The sequence below is a fragment of the Phaenicophaeus curvirostris genome, chromosome 20, assembly GCF_032191515.1.
Source record: "Phaenicophaeus curvirostris isolate KB17595 chromosome 20, BPBGC_Pcur_1.0, whole genome shotgun sequence".
NCBI lineage: Eukaryota > Metazoa > Chordata > Aves > Cuculiformes > Cuculidae > Phaenicophaeus > Phaenicophaeus curvirostris.
Window position 1 is genome coordinate 2,839,360 of NC_091411.1, and position 24,965 is coordinate 2,864,324.

A 24,965-nucleotide genomic window follows, 5' to 3' on the forward strand; every position below is an offset into this window, starting at 1 on the left:
CACTGCCTGCCGCATCACACAGGTTTCCCGGGCGACCGCCTCGTGCTGCATCGCCCTCGACCCACTCCACCACTGCGCTGCCATGGAAGCCCCCAAGGAAAACAGGCTCTTCCCTCCCCAGCCGTACTATGTGCCAGGGTAAGCCGGGAAGTTTGTCCAAAACGTCTGCTCATTTCCGATGCAAACAGCTCCGGCTGGAATCACGTAGTACTTATGATTCATGGTATTTTGGTTGTTTTAAAGACACCATGACGTGTTCCCTGTATACGTGCTCCAGAGGAGATGGGGCTGTAGGGTAACAAGCACCAACCTTGTAACAGGGTGTAATTAAAGACCATGCTGGAAGTGCACTGAGGGTTAATCAAAATTATTTATTTCCCCTCCTTCTTTTCACTTGTTTTAAGCTGCTGAATGTCACCAGGGCTGGGCCTCCAAACTGTCTTAAGTTTTGCATCAGGGATGTTTGAAGATCCTCTTTGAATAAATAGTTGCCTGGACATGGTCCACTCCAATCCCTTTGGCAAAGAGCTCGGGTGGGGCAGCAGGACTGGGCTGCGACCAGAGCCACTGACTCTGTAGATGCTGGTGATGAGTTGTTATGTAGTTATATTTTTTCCCCATGACTTTTGCAACATCCTGCTCTAAAAGTTTGGAAAGGAGAATGTGGGTAGCTAAGGCCCGGCGGTCGGAAGATCTCGTGATGTATGGAAAGGTAGGACCCCCTCCGGATAGCCAATTGCGTTTAGTTCATGATGTCAGCGGACGGAAGTGACGTCGTAAGCCCAGGCTATATGAGGCTGTGTTACGTATCAATAAACGCCATTTGCCATCCACCATTGTAAGCCTAAAGATTTTATTCTCGCCATTGCGAGGCTTTTAGAGCTTGGGGTCATTGACCAGCCGGTGGATATTCTCCACCCCGAGGTGCGGGATAAATGCACCAGAGCGTTAGCCGAGGAGGCGATGTCCTCGGGTTGTGCGAAAAGCCTTAAGTCTTGGGGGAAAGTCGTACAGGCCCTGCAGGAGGCCACGCAGGAGCAGGACACCTGGAGGGCGGCAAGGGGCTGTTTGCCGGCCACCCCAAAGCTGGGGGTCGGGGCGGCCACGCGGACTCTGCACCCCCCACGTGGTGATGATCATGCCGAGTCTAAATGTTTGCGAGAGGGTAATAGGTCCCCTCAGTCCCCAAACCCCGGCCCGCTCACGGAGGGACAGAAACGAGCGGAATCCTTCTGGGGGGGGTTGGCCGAGGAGGCCGGGGGCGCCGCTGGGAAACCAGGGCCCGAGGGGGTCTCGGAGAGAGCGGCCCCTCCTGCGGCCCAAGATGGCGCCGAGCGGGAAAGGGAAAGGCGGGGTGAGAACGCTCGCGGCGGGAACAGGGAGGAGGCGCTGGAATTGAATAGCGCGCGAGTGTGAGGGGGAGGAGAACGTGAAAGAGAAGGGGGGGAGCGAGGGGCGGGGAGCCAATCAGAGCGTCCGTCTGCTCCGAGCAGCAGGCGGGGCGAGCCGGGGGGAGGGAGCGGCCCCCCCTGCAAGGGGAGTGGGCGGGGCCGGGGCCCGGAAGTGACCGGTCAGTCGAGTTCCGGCTGCGGCTCAGACACTAGTCGGGGCGGGTGGCTCAGAACGGACTCGAGCTCAGAGGAGGAGGAAATGGGGGTGGATGGAGTTAAAAGCCGAAGGCTATTTCATTAAGCATAGGGTGGGGGGAAATGTGGGTAGCTAAGGCCCGGCGGTCGGAAGATCTCGCGATGTACGGAAAGGTAGGACCCCCTCCGGATAGCCAATTGCATATTAGTTCATGATGTAAGCGGACGGAAGTGACGTCGCACGCCCAGGCTATATAAGGTTGTGTTACGTATCAACAAACGCCATTTGCCATCCACCACATTGGTGTTTGTGAGCTCATGGACCAAGTTGCCTGGGTTTGGTCACCGTGCCGTTCCTGAACCAGGTCGCCACGCCTCCGAAGGCAACAGGAGAAACCAAGCTGACATGGGGAACAGGTAACAAGTCCTTGGTCAGAAGTAAGACATGAATAGCAGAAATCGTTTACTTATCGAATGGTTTAGGTTGGAAGGGACCTCAAAGCCCATCAAGTCCCACCCCTGCCACGGGCAGGGACACCTCCCACTGCATCAGGGGCTCCAGGCCCCATCCAACCTGGCCTTGAACCCCTCCAGGGACGGGGCAGCCACCACTGCTCTGGGCAACCTGGGTCCCTGATGTGTATAAATGGCCTGGGAAAGGGCTACATGGACATCAACCGCTTGGGTTGGTCCAGCCGAGGTGAACTCCAAAGGGCATCAGGACACATCCCCGTGCAGAGGGGCTGGTGACAGACCAGGGTGCAGCACAGGTGCAGGCAGGAGGCAGGCGGATCCCAAGCTGCAGGTAAAGGGTGGAGCATGGTCCCTTCCTCAGCAACGTTCCTGCAGTGACAATCAGCTCCGTCCTTCCCCTTGCAGCAACATGCAGGATTTTTCCATTACCGACCTCTGTAGCTTCCAAACTTACATAAGCTGCGGGGTTGGAGGTTTTAATGTGTTTTTGCGTTGCTGTGGTTGTCTGAGCGATGTGATGTGTTACTCTGTGTGTGCTGTCACCCTGTCAGAGCTGTGCACTCACAGCCACTTGGGAAGGAAGAGGAACAGTAAGGAGGGAGCTGTGGCTGGACTTGCACCTCCAGAAACCTCAGAGCCTTCCCTTGCTCTCCCAGCAGCCAAAGCACCAGCCTGGAGGAAAGGAGCAGCCCAACAACCCCTCCAGGCTGGTGCTTCGGCCACTGAAGGAGGAGGAACCAAATTCTGGTGCTGTGTTTTTCAGAGCTGTGCAGGCTCACCGTGTCGCCCCAAACCCCTGGGGAAGCCCCTGTGGGTGGCTGAGTGAGCTGCTTTGCATCTAGCTGAGGGCAAGGAGGAGCTGCCTGAAGGGCCTGGAGGAAAGATGCTGCATCGCAGCTCCTTGCTGTCTGGCTGTCCTGCGTGCGGCGACGCCAGTGACCCTGCAAACACAAGGGTGTCAGAACTGGTTGCTGGGGTGGGCAATGGTCTTGGCCAGAGCTTCGAAAACGCTGCTGCAGCGCTCAACAGCGTCGGGAAGCCAAACCCAACATGTGGAAGGGTTTGGAAAGGACTTAGCAGGCAGAGAAGGGGTGAATCCATGAAGTGGTTCCGTGCTGGTCACCGGGCAGAGCCCTGCCTGCCCATCCCAACCTGCTGGAGCAGAGGCAGGAGAGGCCCAGAGCTTTTCCCTGGGGATCAGGAAGGTTGAGCAGGTTTAGGTGACGCAGGCTGGGGAGTGGTGATGGAAGAGATAGGGCTGAGTAAGAGGAAAGTGAAATGGGGCTCAGCCTTGGGAAAGCAGAGCAGCCGCTCGCCAGCAAGTTTCGAGATCAGCAGTGGCAGCGCTTCAGTGCGAACAACACACCCAGGGGATCCCTCTGGATCCTTCATCAAAACAGCAGGCAGGAGGACAAACAGCCCTGCTGGGTCCCGTCTCTTCCCCAAGCGCCGTGGCTTTTATCAGCAGCTCTTGTGATTCAGTCCAGCAGATCCCTTCTCCAGACCCAGACTGACTCACCTGTGCTCCTCAGATTACCTCGCTCTTAATTGCTGATGAATTGAATACTTTCTCAGCCCTACCATTATTTTACTTATGATCAAAGTCCCTCTGGCCATCCTGTAATTACTCAGGCCGTGTCATTTGTGCTCTTGCTCAGCTTTATCATCCCCGAGGAGCTTCCCCATGTTGCAAGACTCACTGAAAATCAGTGGGGACGAGGCACCGAGCTCCTCCGGCAGCTGCTGGGGAGAGAACCTGCATGTAAAATGGGAAACTGCCAAGTGTAAATGGACGGCTCTGCTCACTATTGTTTAAAGTATTTGAAACGGAGAGTACTTACTCATCATCTTATGATCCTCACGCATCATCCGGCTCTGTCCCAGATATGCAGGGGCATCACTGAATATTTCTGTCTATACATTGTCACCGGCAGCTCCACCTTTCTTCTTCAGCTGTGGGATAACATCACTATTGGGAAACTTGATGCTGGGAACAGCTAAAGTTCCTGATCCCTCCTGGTGGCCTCGGAACAGAGCCAGAGCTCCAGCAGCCACCCTCCCCTGAGCCACCAAGAAGTCAAGCTCCCAGGCTCCCAGGCCCCGGGGAACAGAGCAGCAGCGCGTCCTTGCACATCCCGCACTGAGATCCCAAGAAGAAGGAGCCGTGTTTGTTCCTGGGGCTGTGCAGCCGGCAGGAGGTTTAACAAGGCCAAAGGGCGGGTCCTGCACTTGGGGCACAATAACCCTGAGCAGCTACAGACTAGGAGAAGTCTGGCTGGAAAGCTGCCTGGAGGAGAGGGACCTGGGGGTGTTGGTTGACAGCGACTGAACAGGAGCCAGCAGTGGCCCAGGTGGCCAAGAAGGCCAATGGCATCTTGGCTTGGATCAGAAATGGTGTGACCAGCAGGTCCAGGGAGGTTCTTCTCCCTCTGCACTCGGCACTGGTGAGACCGCTCCTCGAATCCTGTGTTCAGTTCTGGGCCCCTCACCACAAGAAGGATGTTGAGGCTCTGGAGCGAGTCCAGAGAAGAGCAACAAAGCTGGTGAGGGGGCTGGAGAAGAGGCCTTATGAGGAACAGCTGAGAGAGCTGGGGGTGTTTAGCCTGGAGAAGAGGAGGCTGAGGGGTGACCTCATTGCTCTCTCCAACTACCTGAAAGGAGGTTGTGGAGAGGAGGGAGCTGGGCTCTTCTCCCAAGTGACAGGGGACAGGACGAGAGGGAATGGCCTCAAGCTCTGCCAGGGGAGGTTCAGGCTTGAAAGGGGAGGAAGTTTGAGGGGAGAGGTGAAAAAAAGCCATGAACCGTGGTGGTAGAAGCAAGACAGCACGGTGAGGCAGAGAATCATAGAATCACCAGGTTGGAAGAGACCCACCAGATCATCGAGTCCAACCATTCCTATCAAACACTAAACCATGTCCCTCAGCACCTCGTCCACCCGTCCCTTAAACACCTCCAGGGAAGGTGACACAACCACCTCCCTGGGCAGCCTCTGCCAGTGCCCAATGACTCTTTCCATGAAAAAGTTTTTCCTAATGTCCAGCCTAAACCTCCCCTGGTGGAGCTTGAGGCCATTCCCTCTCGTCCTGTCCCCCGTCACTTGGGAGAAGAGGCCAGCTCCCTCCTCTCCACAACCTCCTGTCAGGGAGTTGGAGAGAGCAATGAGGTCTCCTCTCAGCCTCCTCTTCTCCAGGCTAAACACCCCCAGCTCTCTCAGCCGTTCCTCATAAGACCTGCTCTCCAGCCCCCTCACCAGCTTTGTTGCTCTTCTCTGGACTCGCTCCAGAGCCTCAACATCCTTCTTGTGGTGAGGGGCCCAGAACTGAACACAGGATTCGAGGAGCGGTCTCACGTAACAACACGCATGTTCTTGGTGCTCCCCCCGCACTGTGGCTCGAGTGGCCTGAACTCCTCCTTGCTCACAGGCACATCCCTGCCCGGTTGCCTTCTCCATGCTCCTTTGCTCCGAGCTGCCTCTTCTCCTGGCTGGAGCCTTTCCAGTACACAAAAGCTCTAGAGCAAAGTCTCCTACCAGAAGCACCTTCCAGTGCCACCGCGGTGACTGCTCCTTTTTGGTTCCCTCCTCAGCTATGCGGGCTTTTTCCCTCAGTACAAATATCAGTGTGGAGAGAGTTTTGGCAGAACCACGCACAAGCTGCTGACAGATCCCAGCGTGCAGAAGAGCCCTCGCTCCTTGCTGGCACCGCTGCCCAAGCAGAAGGTCAATGAGAACTCCGCTGGGATGAGGCACCATGTCCGGAGTTACGTCCCTGATGGTCCAGGTGAGTAGATCCTGGATCTTGTCCCTTCACCGGAACGAGTTCTGCTAATGAGCTCAGGGTCAATTATGAGCAGTGGGGGCTGTGACCGTCCTCAACAGCTCCTGGGGGGGAAATGGGATGTTTTCCCCAGAGCAATCCTAGCTCTGGTGTAGGAGCACAGACACCTGGAGAGCTGGAGCTCAGCCTCAGCTGGTGGCACAGGGCTTCTCACACTGGTGTTTAGTGGAGTGGAAAGGAGAATTTGAGCTCCCAGGATATCTTCAGTTAGACGAAGATGAAGGATTTTATGGCATATTATGAACTCACTCCCTAATTCCTCCACGTTCCTGCCACGGTTTAACCCCAGACAGCAACTAAGCACAACAGCAGGATGGGGGGAGGATTGGGACAGTGAAAGGGTTGAGATTGAGCCACGTGGGTTTAGATTAAACCAGTTTAATAATTGCAATAACACAAAATAATAATAATTTGTAATGAAAAGGAAAATAATGACAAAGAGAGGAATGGAGCCCAAGACGAATGAGTGATGCGAAAAAAAGCAACTGCTCCACACAAACCAGCTTTTGGCAGCCTGTCCCCGAGCGAGGGCAGCCCCACCACCCTCCAGCTCTGTTGCTGAGTGCAGTATCATATGGTGGGATCCCCTCCTCGCTGGGTCCCCCCTCAGGTCCTTGTGCACCCTCAGCGGTTGCCGGTGGGTGAGGAGCAAGAAAAGGAGGCCCTTACACGGTGTGAGCTCTGCTCAACGGGAATGAATCTGTGTTATCAATGCTGGTTCTAGCATGAATCCAAAAGACAGCTCCATAGTACCTATATCGTAGAATCATAGAGTCAACAAGTTGGAAGAGACCCACCAGATCATCGAGTCCAACCATTCCCATCAATCACTAAACCATGTCCCTCAGCACCTCGTCTACTCGTGCCTTAAACCCCTCCAGGGAAGGTGACTCAACCCCCTCCCTGGGCAGCCTCTGCCAGTGCCCAATGACCCTTTCTGTGAAAAATTTTTTACTAATGTTCAGCCTAAACCTCCCCAAACCAGCACAATTCCACAGGCTAAAATCCATTTATCCAGGGAAGATCAGCTCTGCCACCTCTGACCCTTTCCTGGCTGAGCTCTTTGTGCCCAGAGCTCTTGCTCGCTGCTTGTGGTTCATTTTTCATCCTGCTGCTCCTACCTCTGCTCAGCAGAAGGGTTTGTGCATCCCCTTCCCTTCCCTTCCCTTCCCTTCCCTTCCCTTCCCTTCCCTTCCCTTCCCTTCCCTTCCCTTCCCTTCCCTTCCCTTCCCTTCCCTTCCCTTCCCTTCCCTTCCCTTCCCTTCCCTTCCCTTCCCTTCCCTTCCCTTCCCTTCCCTTCCCTTCCCTTCCCTTCCCTTCCCTTCCCTTCCCTTCCCTTCCCTTCCCTTCCCTTCCCTTCCCTTCCCTTCCCTTCCCTTCCCTTCCCTTCCCTTCCCTTCCCTTCCCTTCCCTTCCCTTCCCTTCCCTTCCCTTCCCTTCCCTTCCCTTCCCTTCCCTTCCCTTCCCTTCCCTTCCCTTCCCTTCCCTTCCCTTCCCTTCCCTTCCCTTCCCTTCCCTTCCCTTCCCTTCCCTTCCCTTCCCTTCCCTTCCCACCTTCCACGCTTCTGCTGACAGGCCCATCTCCTCCATCAGACACTGAGCCAAGCTCATGTATTTTCCCCGCGCTAGGAATTTGCGGGAGCCTCCTACCAGGTCCCAGCTCTTCTGAGCAAAAAGCCTGGTCCCTGTTGAGCAGAGCCAGGTGAGGCCGCACCGGTGGCTGCACTCTGACCCCCAGCAGCCCCTCCTGGGGATGTGCATCCTTTGGAGACTCCATCACCACGTACCACACCATGTGTGTGAGATGTAGCTGTTGCACATGTTGCTCCCTGTTCCGTGGGAGCAAGTCCTCTCCTGGCTGAACGCAGCAGTTATGTGCCCAAGCAAGACCTGGGTCTTCCCTGAGGACGGCCACACCTTGCTGATATTTCCCCATTTTTGCCCTGTGTAGCTTCTTGCAGACTTTTGCCATTTCTTTTCTTCCTAGCCATGTTTTCCAGGACCCAGGTCTTCATTACACAGGTGGCATTTGGAGGCTTCATTCCTGGACATTTAAATTCCTTGGACTAAGGTGTGGTTTGGACGGACCCAACTAACCAGTTTGACCTAGTTGCTCTCATTATCCTGTCCTCATTCTTGTTCTCTCCTCACCAACTTTTATGTCACCCACCAACGTTTGCAGCTGGGAGCTCACGTTCGCTGCTTGTTGGTGAAATGCTGAAGAACCTGATGAAGAACCTGGCTGCAGGGAGCACCTTGCTCTGCTGGTAACTCTTTGGTGATGGCTTCTGCCACTGAGCTGTCAGTGAGCGGTCCCTTAAATCCATCACTGCAGACTTTATCAGCACTGCCTGACATCCTCTTGGTGTCAACACGATGGGGATCAAAGAGCTCACAGCAGTGTTGGGTCTGCGTCGTTGCCTTTAGGAAACGCAGTTTGCAGAAGGTTTCTCAAAGTGTGGTTTTGTTAAAGTCTCTTTGATGGGCACCAAGTGTATTGCTGGTTTCTAAAAGGTGAATACGATGTTGGAATCTCACTGGAAGTGAGATCAAGCTCTGTTAGTTGGGGATCTTGACCAGGATCGGGCTGGAACCGCAGGGATGGTCCCGTTGGCGTCTAGGGCACAGGCTGAGCATCCCTTCCCGTGGAACCCAGACTGAAAACATAGGGATATTTAATCAAACCAAAGGCACAGTTCTCTCTTGGGTTTAAATTTAGTGCCTTACTGTGCAACCTTTTTGAATGAATAAATGTGGAAAACGCAGGGTCATAAAAAAGACCCAATGTGGGTTTCTCAAGTACAAAACAACTGTGTTTTTCCTTCTCCTTTAGTGCATGGGATAAAAGGAATAGACACAATTCGTTAATGAAGAAGGAAACATTAAAACAAACCTGCTTTAAAATTTGCACACTGGACTGAAAAATCATTTTCATCAAGGATTTGCCTGATTTTTTTTGCCAGCCTGGACAACACCTGATAATAGAGAGAACCTGGTCCAGTGGGAGGTGTTCCTGCCCATGGCAGGGGTGGAACTGCTTGGTCTTTATGTCCCCTTCCAACCCAACCTATTCTATGATTCATAATACAATTATAAGCAGATTGCAAACCTAAATGTCCAGCAGAAGCCTCGCACTCTTGCAGAACAGGGTAAACTCTGCTCCAGGCTGTTTTTGCTGGGACAGGAAGATGTTCCCTGGGACTCTCTGCAGATGAGGATGTTCCTGGAAGCCGCTGCCTCATCCATCAGGCTTTGCACTGCGATCTCGATGTCTATGGAACACGAGGAAGTCGGGGAAACGTGGCGACAACCAGAGGGCTGGAAAAAAATTACCTATGTGGACAAAAATTAAAGGAATTTGGTCTGTTTAAAAAAGACAAGACTGACATAGTAAGTTTTCCAACAAGGAAAAAGTTGTTGTGAGGCTAAAGAGCGATCCTCCTCTGTAACTAGGGAGGAGGGAGAAATGAGCTCCACTCCTGGCATGGAGAACTTGGAGCACCTGGGTTGGAGGTGTGGTTCAGGGCCTGGGGAGCCAAGTCATGGGATGTTTTTAAGGGAAAGTCAGATAGGAATTGCCAAGCTTGGCTGTCCCTGCAGAGTTTCAAGCTGCAGGGCTCCATTCCTAGCTCAAAACAGGGATATTTAGCACATGCTGGCCAGAAAGGGGTTTTTCTCTCAGCCTGTCACAGCAGACCCTTTCCTTGATGGGCAGCAGCGAAGCCAGTGTGAGAATTCCTTGTTGGACACCAGCAGGGGTGCAGCCACACGGAGAGAAAAATATGTTCCCCCTCCTTAATTTTTATAGCTTGGCTGATGATATTTTACTGTTTAAGCATTACTTAGAATAAATATTAAGTTATTGAACTTATATTTATGCAGTTTTTCTGTGCAGATCTGTTTATTGGATGGGGCTGATGGCACTCGCAGGATGCACTCACTGCCTGTGGGATGTTTTTGATCTTCAGGCTCCTTTGCTTTGCTCTGGAGGGGCATGTGGGGGCTGAGGTCCAGTGTGATGGGAATCCCTCATCCTCTTTTGTCTACTCCTTTCCCTCAACTGGGTGTCTGTCCCACAGGGGCTGCAACAAACTTTCCTGGCCCAGCCCTTGAGCCAAGACCTCCTGCCCCAGGGCCAGGACTGGAAGACCTGGTGATGATGGACACGGACCCCATGCCCTGGCACGATCCAGAAGAGTACGTCCCAAGGCCACGACTGCCACGTGGGTACATCTGGAGGATTTCACACCATCCTGCCTCCGAGGAGCGAGAGTGGCGGCTGCCTGAGATAACCCCGGCTTCTGCACAAGGACAAACCTGTGGACCCGGCTGGCTCTGCGGTGCCTCTGGAGGAAGAAAACCAGTGAGTGGTTTTGGGTGGAAAAGACGTAGTGAGGGATGGGGTTTGGGGATGGGTGGGTGTGGAAGGGCTCTCCTCAGTCCAGGAATGTGAAGAAGGAGTTTCATGGGGGTATGGATGGCAAGGATGGAAAGCTTAGTGTGTTGTGTAGAGAATTATCAAATACACAAACATTTCTGGCAGTGGCAAATCCACTACATCTTCAGGAAACTGATGTAATCATTACTCTTCCTAATCAAAAAAGGCTTCTCATTTGATTGAGTTTTAGCTTCAAATCCCAGTCATTAGACCTTGCATTATGCTGTGCTATGTAACCAGCCTCATGTTTCCTATGGGTGAACTGGGAGCTCTGCCACTGCCTTCCTCCTCCTCCTCTCAAAAAGAGAGCACTCCTGGCACTTTGGTTACATGCCAGGCTTCCACCCCCTTTACTGCTCCCACTGCTCACTTGGATTTCCCCCTGTCATTCTCCCTGGCTGGAACACCAGTGCTGGGATGCGCCTGCGGAGCTGGGTGCTGCGTGGCTGGTCTCGCTCCAGACCAACGTGTTTGAGCCCTTTATTTCTTCTGGAGCCACAGGCAGCATTTGTCACATCACAGCCAGCTGGGGCTCTGCAAATCCTCTGAAGGCAGAGATTAGAGATTTGACGTATCGGGTCAAAAGCTGGCTTGGATATAAATCCCAAGAAGGGGCATTCCTGCTCCTTGCTCTAAGAAGCAGATTTGTGAAGGAGCTCAGAGCCCAGAGCTCCCCTTGTTCTCCCTGGGGATTTTGCAAAACCTCTGCATGCACAGAGCTCATCCAGTAATTTGACTTTACCAGAAATACCTGAAGTAGCTCTTAGGCTAAAGCTGGGAAGAAATGGAAATGGCAGTTGTGTTCTGGCAGTGATTTAAGCGAGGCAGCTAAGGGAGTGAGTGGGTTGTACTGGTGTTCATTTTATTTCAGCTTTTATTTTGAGCCTGCAAAAATTGAAGGAGTGACTCTGCCAGAAGTGGAAGAAATCACGGATGTGAAGCATAAATGGTTGCCAAACCTGGATGTACCAAATGCAATCCAACAGAAAGTCATTCCAGGTAAAAAAGAGGGAGGTCATGCACAGCACAAGCTCATGTCAGAAGAGATCACATCACCCTTCTTCCCCTGGGGAAGTCTCAGAGACGTTGGCTGGTCACTCCAGCTTGTTTGAACACTTTGGGATGGACAATGTGCCTGCTCCCCTCCATGCGAGGGGGTTTCTTTTCGATGCTGCCACCCTGTGAGTCTCATGCTGAGGGACACGTGCCTATGGGCAGGTGGAAGGCGTGAAGGAGCCACCTTGGTTCCTCGCAGCTGTGGAGCCAGGCTAGAAAATGCTCCAAAAAGCATGGAGAGATGGGTCCCAGACTGTGCACCAACTCTAGCAGCTGGATGAATTCCTGCTGCTGCTGAAGGATTTATTCCTCTCCTAGAAATAAAGTGCTTTTCTGAGTCATCGTTTCAACACACAGTGGGCACCATCATAAATGTATAAAAATTTATCTTACAAGGAGTTCGACTCCATAGCTTCTCCACTTGCACTGGAAGAATGTTCCTGTGCAAGCAGGAGAATTACAAAGGCTGGAAAGGGTACAAGCCCAGGGCGAGGAAGACTTAGCTCTGCACAGTCCCCAGAAAATACAGGCATCACATGGCAAAAGATTTCAGACTCCGTGGATGAGAATCAGTGTTTTAGGATGCAGTAGACAAATTTCACTCTCTCCAAAGCATCCAGGGGAGGTTTAGGCTGAACATTAGTGAAAAATTTTTCACAGAAAGGGTCATTGGGCACTGGCAGAGGCTGCCCAGGGAGGGGGTTGAGTCACCTTCCCTGGTGGGGTGTAAAGGACGCGTGGATGAGATGCTGAGGGACATGGTTTAGTGATTGATGGGAATGGTTGGATTCGATGATCTGGTGGATCTCTTCCAACCCGGTGATTCTGTGATTCTATGATCTCATCGGGAAGAGGGAGTTCTGGCTGCTTTTAGGTTCTCCCCCTTCCCCTTCTTCTCTCTCTCTCTCTCTATCTGGTTTATGTAGTTTTAGACTTTATATAATTTCTCTCTTATAATTAGTAAAAAAATGTTGGATGGTCAGGGCAAAAGTTCTTAGCCCTTAAACGCTAATTAAACCAGGAGAGAACACAACATAGCTATTGGCTTAAAGAAAACACTATAAGAAAATGAAAGGTTATATAGCATCATAGAATAGTTTGGGCTGGAAGGGAATTAAAGATCATCCGGTTCCAACCCCCCTGTGATTTCTTCCATATCCCATGGAGACAAACAAGCATCAGTTCATCCCGTTGAGTTTTCCTTGAGAATCATAAAAACAACTCTTTCAGAAAAGACACTTCACATGTAAGAATTAAGTTTTCAATTTAAACATAAATTTTTCCTTCCTGTACTCTGCCAAGGTTTTATTCATCCCAGCATCTTCCACTTCCAGACTGGCGGATCCTTAGTTTATATTTATGTTCTCTTTTTTCTTCATCCAAAGGGTACACTGGCTTCATCCCCCGCCTCGCCTGGTTTAGCGGCATGAACTACAATCGGAGTGTGAAGGAAGCCATGAAGGAATTTGACAAATATCAGGTACGCTGTATCCACAAATCTTATTTCAAGGATATAAAGTCAGTATTGATTCATCTGCAACACTAGAAGTGGTTTTGTTTACAGTAACATGAGAACTGGGGTTATAAGTACAAGTAAAATAAAAAGCCATTAGGTAATGTTGAAAAAATCATGAGCAATTAAATCTTGTAACTTGTTTCCTTAGGACATTAAGGGAGGAAAAATGAGTTCATAAAAGGATTAAGCAATTCTACTGAGGGTTGGTTCAAGGGTGGCTATTAAAAATGTTGCTCTGAGTGCAGAAACGCAGGATGCGACTGTGCGCTTCCTTTACGTGATGCATTTTCTCTGCCTGGATGGCAGTGCTGGAGGCTTCCTGAGCTGCCTGGACGGGTGTTTCTCCCTTTAAATTGGTTGTAAGGCTTTTTCCTTTACTAACGTTGTTTCTCTTAAAGGGATCTAGGTCTTAATTCTCCCCACTTTATGTAGGATGCAGAATTTTCCCTACTGAAAAACAATTTGGTCTCCTTGCTGTAAGATCTCCCATATAATGCCATATAATCCTCCTGCAGGGGAAAATGAGCTCCCTCCTACAGCAGTTACTTATTTGCATTCAAAGCTAGACATTTCTTCCTGCTACCAGGATGGAGCGAGATCCCTGGGCTGCAGCAGTCTTGCTGCTCCCGTGCCGGTGAGGGCTGATCAGCCCAGGGACACGGCTCACTAAAAGGAGGTTACAGCATTTCCAGCCCTTTCTGGACACCGGGATTCACCACGGTGCCTTTGTCCCAGAGTGTATGGGTCAGGTGTAGAGAAAATCCAAAGCTGAGGATTCCCAGCTCACAGCAGCTCAGCTGGGAAGAAATGACTCAGCAGTGCTGAGCGCTCAGGGCAGGTTTGATGCTTCAGCTGCGATTTCCCTGTGCTGCCTTTCCTTCTGCCATTAATAGGAATTGAAATGAAGCAAACAGAGCAAAACCCAGGTATTCTCAAAACTATACATGCTCTTTGCAAAGCTTTGCTGCCCCTGATTTCTTAAGTGATGCCTGCCATGCGGTGAATCAGGGAGGGAGGTGTTTCTCCATCGCAGATCAGTGAACGCAGGTTTGCAGGCGTAGCTGCAGCACGTCAGGCACTGAAGGAACACAAGCAAGCTAAAAAAAACCCCACACCACGTTTCTATCTAAGATGGCTTCTGACTTCAAGCCACTAATCTTCTGTTCTTAAATCTCGGTTGCCCTAGGTTACATACTGGGATGTGCTGTGGATCATTGCTTACTGGCTGCAGCCGGCAAAACAGGGCAATCCTCTCGCTTCAGTGCCGCGCTGAGGAACCGCAGCCAGTGCTCCAGCACCACTCACAACCCAGCTGAGTGGCCCTGGGGTTTGCTTGGCTCCACGAACCCCGTCCCTTCCCCACTGAAAGGCTGGATGGCCAAGGACACCCGGAGGTGCGATATCCGTCCTCCAGCACCATCCCGCATCCTCTGTCCCCTCAGGCCAGGGACACATGCAGATGATTTACACTCCCCCATTGGTTAATGCTTCCTAAGCCTTCCTGTTCTCCTAACCTGGGAATTAATGGCTAATCACTGTCAGTGGGACACATGGAAAAACAAAACCAATTAAAGGGGTCAAACCAAACTCAGGTGTGTGGAGTAGGCAGAGGAGCAGCCAAGGCACAAGCCAACCCCAGCAGATGCTGCTGGCTCCCAGAACATCAGCTCTAAGGGCATTTGGGGCTGGCAGATGATGCCCAAAGGTGGTGGATGCAGCCCAGGCTGTAGAGATCCCGAAGACCAAGCCTAGGACAGGAGCAGCTTCCTGTTCAGCAGGGTGTGAGGTAGCAGGGGCAGCACTGCTGAGGGCACTGCCACATCTGACAGGAATCACAGTGGAAGAAGGGAAGGTGCAATGTAGCTTCTCATTAGGAGAAAACAGAACTGGAAAGAGAATTGCTTTATATTGGCTTAAATATTTCCTTTAGTGCAAAGTCAAAGCACATGATTAGAGTAACAACAATATGGTTTCAAATGAACGGTACTTTGATGGTGTTTGATTGTTTATTTTCCAGTTTTTTCAGAGAAACCCAATTTGCAAGCTTGGCACTAGATAACCCCAAACATACTGGCCAAACAAAAAAAATTACACCAGCGCTGGACTGATACCTGCCTACACGGGCTTCGGACCACATAAGTTTATCAGCTGAGTGAAAATGAAAGCCATTAGTACTAATTACTGTCATTAAGTAGCGCTGTAATTAGCTGTAGTGTCACAGTAGTGAACAGTTACTACCCCTGTGGAACATTTCAGTAGATTTTTTCCACTCTGTGCTGAGGCGCTGAAGTTGTGCCACCCCCTGCCAGCCTGGACTTGTTCAGAACATTCCTCTAGTTTCCAGCCACGGGGTCATTAAGCAGAGGAGGCTCAGTAACCGCCCTCCCGTCACATAGCCATGTTAAAATTTCTTCCATCAGGCAAGAGATTTCACTCTGAAAAGCTTAAAGGCTGATAAAAAGCAAAGGGTTGATGATGCAAAGGGGGTGAGAAAGCACAGAAGCAGCAGTGAAAGGGTATCAGCCATCAAGGCAGGTGGTGGCTGCCACTTGCCGTCTGCCTCATCCCCATCAGTTAGGAGGGGGCTGAAGAAAGCCAGTTTGTATGTGTGAAGGGAAAGCTCTGCCCTTGCACCAGTGGCTGTGGCCACTATCAGGGTGGAGCCCGGAGGGGAGAAGGTTGAGGCTCCAGAGAGACTTGCACTGGGCGCAGGGGAATGCTGTGGAGAATGAGTTTAACACATGGCCAGACACCAGGAGCTGGAAGGATGGCCCAAAGGAAAGGATGGCAGCATCCTACTTGCTGATAGTGGAAGGTGAGGCTGGACAGGCCTTCCAATCAAACGGGAAGAGGAGTGCTGAATTTTTGGCCTCTCCCTGAACTCTTGCGCTAAGGAGATGGCAAACAGAGGAGCTGCTTGTTCCTAGCACAGGGAACATCCCATCCCGTTCCCTCACCCCGCAGCTCTGGCTGTCCTGGATAGCTTGGAGAGGGCTGTTGTCACCCTCCATGCAGCTGTAGCTGCCAGCTCACTACTGTTAGGAACCCAGGGCTAAGCTGGACCACGATGTCAGTACTCACCCACAGGTCCTGTGCTTGCCCCATGAGCCTGCAGAAAGCGAGGAGAGCTGGAGCTCTTCAGGGGAGGTGACTGTGCCCAAAAGGGCAGAGGGGGAACAACCCTGTCCTGCCCTCGGTAACTGGCAGGCCAGGGAATGCACCAGATCCAGTGTAATAGGAAGGAGGATGAAAAAACACCACCCTAAAACCAAGGACAAGAATCAACCATTTGAAGTGTTACCTCACGCCTTAAAACACTGTGGTCATCCCTTCACCTACAGTATTCTTCTCCTGGGTAGGTCTGAGACTGGCCAATATCTCTGCCCCAGAAGCCACCAGAGCTGGTGCCATTTTAACTGCTCCACCACTGGAAGGAGAAACTCACCTTCAAGCCAGAAACAAATAACCCCAAGCCAGTTACGATCAAGAGCACTGAACAGTATTTCTTCAGCAGGAAAGCAGCCGGCTGCCTTCTGGCCAGTGACAGCTTTGTCCCTCTAGGTAGCACAGAATATTAACTGTTTCTACAGTAAAAAATTGCTGTTACTGGGGCTTCATGAGAGAAACGTGGGATTTGAGAATCAGGTATCCAGCTCCTTTCAAAAGCAGAGGCTGCGGTCACACCCAAAGGACTCATTGGTAGAGATGCTGATGGTAAGACTCCAGCGAGGCTGCGCTGCCCACAGCTCTGCAGCGTCATTTTCCCTGCAGCAGCACAGCCAGTCCCAGCCCAGCTGTCCCCAGAGCTCTCTGACAGGCCACAGCTCCCTGCCTGGCTGCAGCACCTCAAGCTGGCTCATCTTCCACCAGGAACACCCACCTGGATCAGAAAGGCAACCTGCCTGCCCCAGTTCCCAGCCCGGATAAGCTGCAGCTTATGGACACCTCCACTTGAACCTGCGCTCGCGTTACGGCCACGAGAGCAGCTCAGGTCCCACCCAGCCTGTAACAGGAGTCCACGCGCAGGTGCCTAAATTTAGACACAGCTTGGAGCTGAATTCCATCCTCTATGTGGAGCATACCCCCCCCTCTGCCAGCACCCTGAATTATAAAGGCATACTCAGGAGTTTTTTCTTCAATCCCTCCCCACCGGGAGCAAGCAGGACTGCTGCCACCTCCAGTGACACAGCAACAAGCACCCACCTCGGTCAAAAGCAGGGAGAAGTGTGGTTGCCCTGGGCAAGGTGGCAGAGCTCACATCAATTCCCTTCTTTTTCCTTTCCAGACCTGTGACACACCTACGGGCTTTACTTTTGGCAACAGCACCCGAAAAGCTTATGAAAAGTAAAAAAGGAGACAAGCTTGTGAACTGCAAAAAATGCTTTAATGGTGCTTTCAAACGCTGAAGTGACTTTGAAACAGAACAGGAACACAACACAGACAAAGAAATCTCAAGTGAAACAGTTCATAACAGCTTTAAACAAAAGTTACAGGTGAACTCTCAAGTGAAACAGTTCATAACAGCTTTAAACAAAAGTTACAGGTGTTCACCTGCATAGCTTTTACTCAGCCTCCTCCTCAGCCTCCTCCTCAAACTCCCCCTCCTCCTCAGCAGTAGCATCCTGGTACTGTTGATACTCAGAGACCAGGTCATTCATATTGCTCTCAGCCTCTGTGAATTCCATCTCATCCATGCCCTCGCCCGTGTACCAGTGCAGGAACGCCTTTCGGCGGAACATGGCGGTGAACTGCTCAGAAATCCGTTTGAACAGCTCCTGGATTGCTGTGCTGTTACCAATGAAGGTAGCAGACATCTTTAGGCCACGAGGTGGAATGTCACAGACCGCCGTTTTAACGTTATTAGGAATCCATTCAACAAAATAGCTGCTATTTTTGTTCTGAACATTCAGCATTTGCTCATCAACCTCTTTCATTGACATACGGCCCCTGAACACAGCAGCTACGGTCAGATAGCGGCCGTGACGTGGGTCACACGCAGCCATCATGTTCTTTGCATCGAACATTTGCTGTGTGAGCTCTGGCACAGTTAAAGCCCGGTACTGTTGGCTCCCACGGCTCGTGAGTGGGGCAAAACCAGGCATGAAAAAGTGCAAACGGGGGAAGGGAACCATATTCACTGCCAGCTTCCGCAGGTCAGCATTAAGCTGGCCTGGGAATCGCAGGCAGGTGGTAACACCGCTCATGGTCGCGGACACTAAATGGTTCAGATCACCGTACGTTGGAGTAGTTAACTTCAGTGTTCTGAAACATATGTCATACAGGGCTTCGTTATCAATACAGTATGTTTCGTCAGTGTTCTCCACAAGCTGATGAACCGAGAGTGTAGCATTGTAGGGCTCGACTACAGTATCTGACACTTTAGGGGAGGGCACAACACTGAAGGTATTCATAATTCGGTCTGGGTACTCCTCACGGATTTTGCTGATGAGGAGGGTCCCCATGCCAGAGCCTGTACCACCCCCGAGAGAATGAGTAAGCTGAAAGCCCTGGAGACAATCACAGCTTTCTGCCTCCTTTCTTACAACATCTAACACAGAATCAACTAATTCAGCACCTTCTGTATAATGGCCCTTTGCCCAGTTGTTTCCTGCTCCGCTCTGACCTGCAAGAGAGCCATTTTTGTATTAGATTACGGTCACTGCTTCCTGCTTATTGCTTAGCAGCATCAGGCAACAGAAAAACCTCACAAAAGCTTTCATTTTATGGAGCGCCGGGCTGTGGTTTCACACCAGCACCACCAAAAGGGCTGGGTGGACCCGCGACAAACCTTCATTATCAATGACACAGCAGCCGTTGGGTTTCTCCTGACGGCACGGAGAAGGCACAAGCAGAGCAAGGACCTCCTGCGCTGCTCTGCCAGCAGCTGTCATCCCGCCCCATCCCCGCAGGATTAACCCCCCTGGCGCAGCAGCCCTGCCCAGCCGGTTACACCACAGCTCCCTCCCCCGCCTCACTCACCGAACACGAAGTTGTCGGGCCTGAATATCTGCCCGAACGGCCCGGAGCGCACCGAGTCCATGGTGCCGGGCTCCAGGTCCACTAGGATGGCGCGGGGCACGTATTTCCCACCTGGAAAAACGGGGAGAAGGGGCGGCTGTGAGGGAGGAGGCGGCAGCGGGGGCGGGCGGGGCGAGGGCGGCGGGCCCTACCTATGGCCTCATTGTAATAGACGTTAATGCGGTCCAGCTGAAGGTCGCTGTCGCCGCGGTAGGTGCCGGTGGGGTCGATGCCGTGCTCGTCGCTTATCACCTCCCAGAACTGCCGGCGAGAACCGCGTCAGGGACGTTGGGGGGCAGAGAACCGCGGCAGGGGCGGCCGGGGGGCGCAGAGAGAACCGCGGCAGGGGCGGCCGGGGGTGGGGGGGTGACAACCGCGTCTCTCAACGCCTCTCTCTTCCCACCCCCCCACCCGGTACCTTGGCTCCGATCTGGTTGCCGCACTGCCCGGCCTGCAGGTGCACGATCTCTCTCATGACGGCGGCGGTGGCGACAACAGCGATACCGAGCAGCCTCACCAAGCGCCCCTCACTGCCCAGTCGCGCTTGAGGCAACCGCCGCGCCTTTTATAGCCGCAGGATGGGGGCGCCGCGCGGCTCCCTCGCCGCCCATTGGCCGCTGAGAACGGGGCGGCGCGGTCTGATTGGCCGAGCCGCCTCCGCGACAGCCGGCGCGCGCCCCGGCCCCGCCCCGCTGCTCTCGCCGTTAGCCGAGGGCGGAGCGCGAGCGCCCGCCCCCCGCCCCGCCGGGGCCGCTCCCGATTGGCTCAATTGATGCCGCGCGCCACCCCGTAACCGCCGCAACGGGCTCCTCCTCAATGCAGAGCTGAGCGGGGGGGGGTGACCCGGGGGTCACGCCCGCATGCGCGGGGCTGCGGCGCCGTTCTAGCACTTTCTGGCGCGCGCGGCTGGCGGGAGTTGTCATGGCGACGGCGGGATGGGGTCGGGGGGAGGTCAGCTTCGCGGGGGACAGGGAGCGAAGGGGGACAGATGCTAGGATCCTAGAGCCTCAGAGCTGGGGAGCTGTGGAATTATGGAATCTGGGAATCATAGAATTGTGGAATCCTAGAATCTCAGAATCATAGAATGGAGGAATCCTAGCATCTCAGAAGTGTAGAATTGTGGAATTCTAGATTCTCAGGGTTGTAGAATTGTAGAATCATGGAATTCCAACAGATCCATGTCCTTCCTTTGCTGAGGACTCCAGAACTGAGGGGCTTGGGGTGATACAGCAAATAACTGGACCCTGAAGAGAAGCCCTGAATAGAAGGACTTGGGGTGCTCGGCACAAGCTGGCAATCATAGAATCATAGAATAACCAGGTTGGAAGAGACCCACCGGATCATCGAGTCCAACCATTCCCATCAATCACTAAACCATGTCCCTCAGCACCTCATCCACCCGCCCCTTAAACCCCTCCAGGGAAGGTGACTCAACCACCTCCCTGGGCAGCCTCTGCCAGTGCCCAATGACCCTTTCTGTGAAATATTTTTCCTAATGTCCAGCCTAAACCTCCCCTGGTGGATCTTGAGGCCATTCCCTCTCGTCCTGTCCCCTGTCACTTGGGAGAAGAGCCCAACACCCTCCTCTCCACAACCTCCTTTCAGGTAGTTGTAGAGAGCAATGAGGTCTCCCCTCAGCCTCCTCTTCTCCAGGCTAAACAACCGCAGCTCTCTCAGCCACTCCTCCTAAGGCCTGTTCTCCAGCCCCTTCACCAGCTTCGTTGCTCTTCTCTGGACTCTCTCCAGAGCCTCAACATCCTTCTTGTGGTGAGGGGCCCAGAACTGAACACAGGATTCGAGGAGCGGTCTCACCAGTGCCGAGTCCAGAGGGAGAAGAACCTCCCTGGACCTGCTGGTCACGCTGTTTCTGATCCAAGCCAAGATGCCATTGGCCTTCTTGGCCACCTGGGCCACTGCTGGCTCCTGTTCAGTCGCTGTCAACCAACACCCCCAGGTCCCTCTCCTCCAGGCAGCTTTCCAGCCAGACTTCTCCTAGTCTGTAGCTGCTCAGGGTTGTTGTGCCCCAAGTGCAGGACCCGTCATTTGGCCTTGTTAAACCTCCTGCCGTTGGTCTCTGCCCAGCGGTCCAGCCTGTTCAGATCCCTTTGGAGCCTCCCGACCCTCCAGCAGATCCATGCTTCCACCCAGCTTAGTGTCACCTGCAAACTTGCTAAGGGTGCACTCGGTGCCTTCATCCAGGTCATTGATAAAGACATTGAACAGGACTGGACCCAGCCCTGAGCCCTGGGGAACCCCACTTGTCACTGGCCTCCAGCTGGATTTAACACCATTTCCCACCACTCTCTGGGCCCTCCAGCCAACCAGTTTTCCATCCAGGAGAGTGTGCGCCTGTCCAGGCCAGAGGTGACAGTACCGGTCAATGCCGGAAGGCATTAAGTACCTCAGCCTTATCCTCATCCCCTGTCACTGTTGTTCCTTCTGCATCCAATAGGGACTGTATGGTCTCCCTAGTCCTCCTTTTATTATTTATATATTTATAGAAGGATTTTTTGTTATCTTTCACAGACTTGGCCAATCTGATTTCTAGTTGAGCCTTAGCCCTTCTGATTTTTTCCCTACACAATCTCACTTCCCTCCTGTAGTCCTCCCAAGAGGCCTGTCCCCTCTTCCAGAGCCCATAAACATTTCTCTTCTTCTTGATATCACTCAAGATCTCTCTGTTCAACCAAGCTGGCTTTCTCCCCTGCCAGCTTTTTTTTCTGGAACATGGGGATGGCTTTCTCCTGAGCTGCTAGGATTTCCTTTTTGAAGAGCTCCCAGCCCTCATGGGCTCCCTTGCCCTTGAGTACTGTCTCCCATGAGACTTTGCCAACCAGCCTTCTGAAGAGTTCGAAGTCTGCCCTCTGGAAATTTAATGCTACTGTCCTACTAACCACCCTCTTCACTTCACCTAGAACAGAAAACCCTATCATCTCATAGTCACTTTGTCCTAGGCATCCACCTACCTCCACATCCCCCACAAGGCCTTCTCTGTTCACAAACAGCAGGTCCAGGAGGGCACCCTCCCTTGTTGGTTCATTCACCAGCTGTGCAAGGAAGTTGTCTTCCACGCACTCCAGGAACCTCCTAGACTGCTTCCTTTCTGCTGTATTGTACTCCCAGCAGATATCAGGAAGACTGAAGTCTCCCACAAGAATGAGAGGCATTGATCTAGAGATTAACCCCAGCTGTTTATAGAAGAGCTCATCAGCTGCTTCTCCTTGGCTGGGAGGTCTGTAACAGACTCCCACCACAAAATCTACCTTCTGGGGGGCTCCTCTGATTTTAACCCACAGGCACTCAATCTCCTCATCACCACAATCCATCTCAACAGTGTCCAAGTCCTCCCTTACAAAAAGGGCTACCCCGCCTCCTCTCCTGCCCTTCCTATCCCACCTGGAGAGTTTGTACCCCACCATAGCTGTACTCCAGAGGATCTCAGGCAGCTCTGGAAGGCCCTGGGAGAGGCTCTTATCAGCCCCAGAGGAGCCCAGGAGTGATTTAGGAAGACAGACATATGTCTCGTCCTCCACATTCAAAGCCAGAATGCGGGAGGTTTATGCAGTTTACATCAAGAGAAATGAGTAATGCAAAGGAATTAGGGTCTGGATTTATCCCACCTAATATAGACACGGATGGAGTAGCTAATGGGGCTGCGTTCGCACCAGTCAGGGGAAAGGGATGGCTCAGCCCTCCAGCCCTGAACGGCCCTCTGACTAGGGTTCTCTGTCATCTGTAGAGGTGTTTGAGGTGACCAAATCCAACAGCTCAGTATAATTTAAGTATCAAAGGCAGCCAGGGTGAATCCAGATCAGGCTTGCTCAAGATTTCATACAACACTGTAATAATCAGCAAAGACAGCTTCTCCTCCAGGATGCGATGCCATCTCTTCAGAGCAATGTAAAAACTGAATACTGCTTTTTTGTGATTGAGAAGAGAGGCTGTGGAATGTCTTGCCTGTGTTCTGCTGTAAACGTAAGTACATTCAGCACAAATTCTTATCGAGGCATGCTCAGAACAGTGTTAGTGGCTTCTGTGCTTGTGAAGCCCTAGAAAACCATCTCTAAAATGGAGCAGGAGGAGCTGCTGCAGGGCTGGCAGGAGGTTTGCTGCTGTATTTAATGCAGATATGGGGCTTTTCTTTTTTTTTTCAGCCAAAGCCAGAGAGGGAAGGACTGTGTATCAGTGATAAAGATCTATTTCCTTATTGTGTTAGAAATCATGAGCCTTCGTAGCTGGGGTTTCTTTCAGCTTGTGCTTCAGCCTGTGCTGTCGTTAGTGTTGGGAAGCTGTTCTGTCATCTGTAGTGAGAAATCATTGCCACCCCCAGTGCTCCCAGTGGCAGCAAAAATTTGGGAATGCTCTGCTGAGTTAAGAATTCCAATATCTATCACACCAAAATGCCAGCAGGATCGCACCCAGCAGAGCAGGGGGGCAATACCCCATGGGTTGCTGAACTTGTGCTCCTGAGATTGAGCCTCCAGAGGTTTCCCTGGGACATTTGACCACCTGAAGGTCTGTGGGTTGGGAGGCATTTCATATAATTCACACAACATTTATTTTTGCTGATTCTATCCGAGTCAACCAGCACTGCTGTTCGTAGCTACATGCAGATCCACAGGAAATGACAATTCTATTTTAATTTTTTTTTTTAAATTAAAGTAAAATGCCAGTATTTCTAAGCTCTTGGTGACACAGCAAAGCTGCCAGTAATCTCCATGGAGAGCTGTTGCAGCTGCTGACCGTCTTAACCCTGCAACTTCTAATGCTGTGGCAGCCCAGCAACCTAATTAGCATGTACCAGAAGGTGAGCTGGCAAGTAACAAGGCAGGTTTTTGCCAGAAACTTGTCTCACACGAAGCATTCCTTCAAAGGCAAACCCTCTGTACAGGGCACCGACAATTGAGCAAATTCTGAGAGATAAAATGGCATGTTCCGTGGTCCTGCCTGGGAAAACTGCTTAAGTGCTTTCCTAATTGCCGTTGGTTTGGTGGGCAGCCTGCAGATTCCCAGGGCAGGGGGCAGCTGGAAAGCAATTGGGACAGCAGAGAAGAGAACAGCTTGACCCAGGTGGGGAGGGACATGGCTCCTGCATCTGTTTTAGCTGGTATCCAATGTCTTTGAAAGCTCTCTTCCAACCCTGCTGCAAGTAGCAAGCAAGGAGGTTTCAACTCATTTAGGTGCTTCTTAATTTCGCATCTGTATTTGCTGTATCCTTTAGTGGCCGCAACAGGAATGCTAGAAAATGCGAGGGACTGCTGTTAGCAGGCTGGAGTTTCTGGATATAAACCAAACAGACGGGGTAATAAGGTAAAAACTAAGTTGGAAATTGCATTTCTGTTTTGTTGAACCGTACAGTAGTTGTTTTCTTTCAAGATTTTATTGTAATTTATTTCATTGGGTTTTTTTTTATCTATCTGCTGCTTTTAGCATGGACGTAGATTTTACTGTGAATACAATTGATTTCAGCAGAGTGAGAAGATACTTTCTTTAACTTTTGAGCATTGCATTCCCCTCTTACTGAACCAGGGTTCTTTGTTGCTGTGGAGCAGAGATACAATCCCTCCTCTTGGCAAGCAGACAGTGGCTGTAATTCTTCTCCTGACACTTCACCAGCAAGATAGCAGCCTGTGTTTCTGCGATAACATCCTACTCCAAACCAAGCCTCGTACCTGGGGCTGGGATGATGTTGAGGCTGGCAGGAGACCAAACAGAAATCACAGGACTAATTCTGTTTATTTAGGCAAAAATCTACAACCCTGAGTTCAAGAGAGGAGCACTGCAGGACAAATGTGGGTGGAAGGTGCTTCCAGGACTGAAAAGCTTTTGGTGTTGGGGTTGTTGTAGGTTTATGGTAGCACTGAAGGATGACGTGAGTACCTGCAGACCTTTTGTCATTCTGATATTACTTATAAGGATAAACAGCCCTTTGTTTTCACAGAAATTATTGCTCCTGAGAGATGGAAATTATTGAAGGTGAGGGGCTGCTTTCAGAGACTGGCCAGTGAGAGGTGCAGTTGTGGGATTCCTGCTCGAGAGAA

The 24,965-nt window shown here is 51.8% G+C and overlaps 3 protein-coding genes across 7 annotated transcripts in view; 2 read left to right on the plus strand and 1 right to left on the minus strand.

The window, feature by feature from the left end:
- Nucleotides 1-24,965, plus strand: part of NELFB (negative elongation factor complex member B) — a 125,229-nt gene that overhangs the window by 68,018 nt on the left and 32,246 nt on the right. The window lies entirely within an intron of this gene.
- Nucleotides 1,619-24,882, plus strand: CIMIP2A (ciliary microtubule inner protein 2A). 5 transcript variants are annotated; one of them, XR_011338835.1, is made up of 7 exons: nucleotides 1,619-2,003; nucleotides 5,646-5,839; nucleotides 9,976-10,259; nucleotides 11,219-11,333; nucleotides 12,776-12,870; nucleotides 24,146-24,234; nucleotides 24,866-24,882. XR_011338835.1 is itself a non-coding variant. In XM_069873134.1 (6 exons), exons 1-6 carry the CDS (start codon nucleotides 1,993-1,995, stop codon nucleotides 17,252-17,254), a joined length of 762 nt encoding a protein of 253 aa, XP_069729235.1. In that variant the 5' UTR covers nucleotides 1,619-1,992; the 3' UTR covers nucleotides 17,255-18,361. The 5 variants fall into 5 exon arrangements, 3 of the variants coding, with proteins under 3 accessions (XP_069729235.1, XP_069729234.1, XP_069729236.1); XR_011338834.1 differs by lacking the exons at nucleotides 24,146-24,234; nucleotides 24,866-24,882 and adding exons at nucleotides 14,093-14,300; nucleotides 17,192-17,259; XM_069873134.1 differs by lacking the exons at nucleotides 24,146-24,234; nucleotides 24,866-24,882 and adding an exon at nucleotides 17,192-18,361.
- TUBB4B (tubulin beta 4B class IVb) lies at nucleotides 17,269-19,449 on the minus strand. The gene is made up of 4 exons (XM_069873113.1): nucleotides 19,343-19,449; nucleotides 19,077-19,185; nucleotides 18,886-18,996; nucleotides 17,269-18,529 (listed from the first exon to the last, which is right to left on the minus strand). Exons 1-4 carry the CDS (start codon nucleotides 19,397-19,399, stop codon nucleotides 17,469-17,471), a joined length of 1,338 nt encoding a protein of 445 aa, XP_069729214.1. The 5' UTR covers nucleotides 19,400-19,449; the 3' UTR covers nucleotides 17,269-17,468.

Excerpts from the sequence above, each read along its gene's own strand:
- TUBB4B (XM_069873113.1), bottom strand. The coding sequence starts at position 19,399 with ATGAGAGAGATCGTGCACCTGCAGGCCGGGCAGTGCGGCAACCAGATC. Across the intron at positions 19,186-19,342 it reads GCAACCAGATCGGAGCCAAG|TTCTGGGAGGTGATAAGCGA; the intron begins GTACCGGGTGGG and ends TCTCGCCGGCAG. Across the intron at positions 18,997-19,076 it reads CTATTACAATGAGGCCATAG|GTGGGAAATACGTGCCCCGC; the intron begins GTAGGGCCCGCC and ends CCGTTTTTCCAG.
- CIMIP2A (XM_069873133.1), top strand. Across the intron at positions 11,334-12,775 it reads CCAACAGAAAGTCATTCCAG|GGTACACTGGCTTCATCCCC; the intron begins GTAAAAAAGAGG and ends CTTCATCCAAAG. Across the intron at positions 12,871-14,092 it reads AGGAATTTGACAAATATCAG|GTTACATACTGGGATGTGCT; the intron begins GTACGCTGTATC and ends CGGTTGCCCTAG.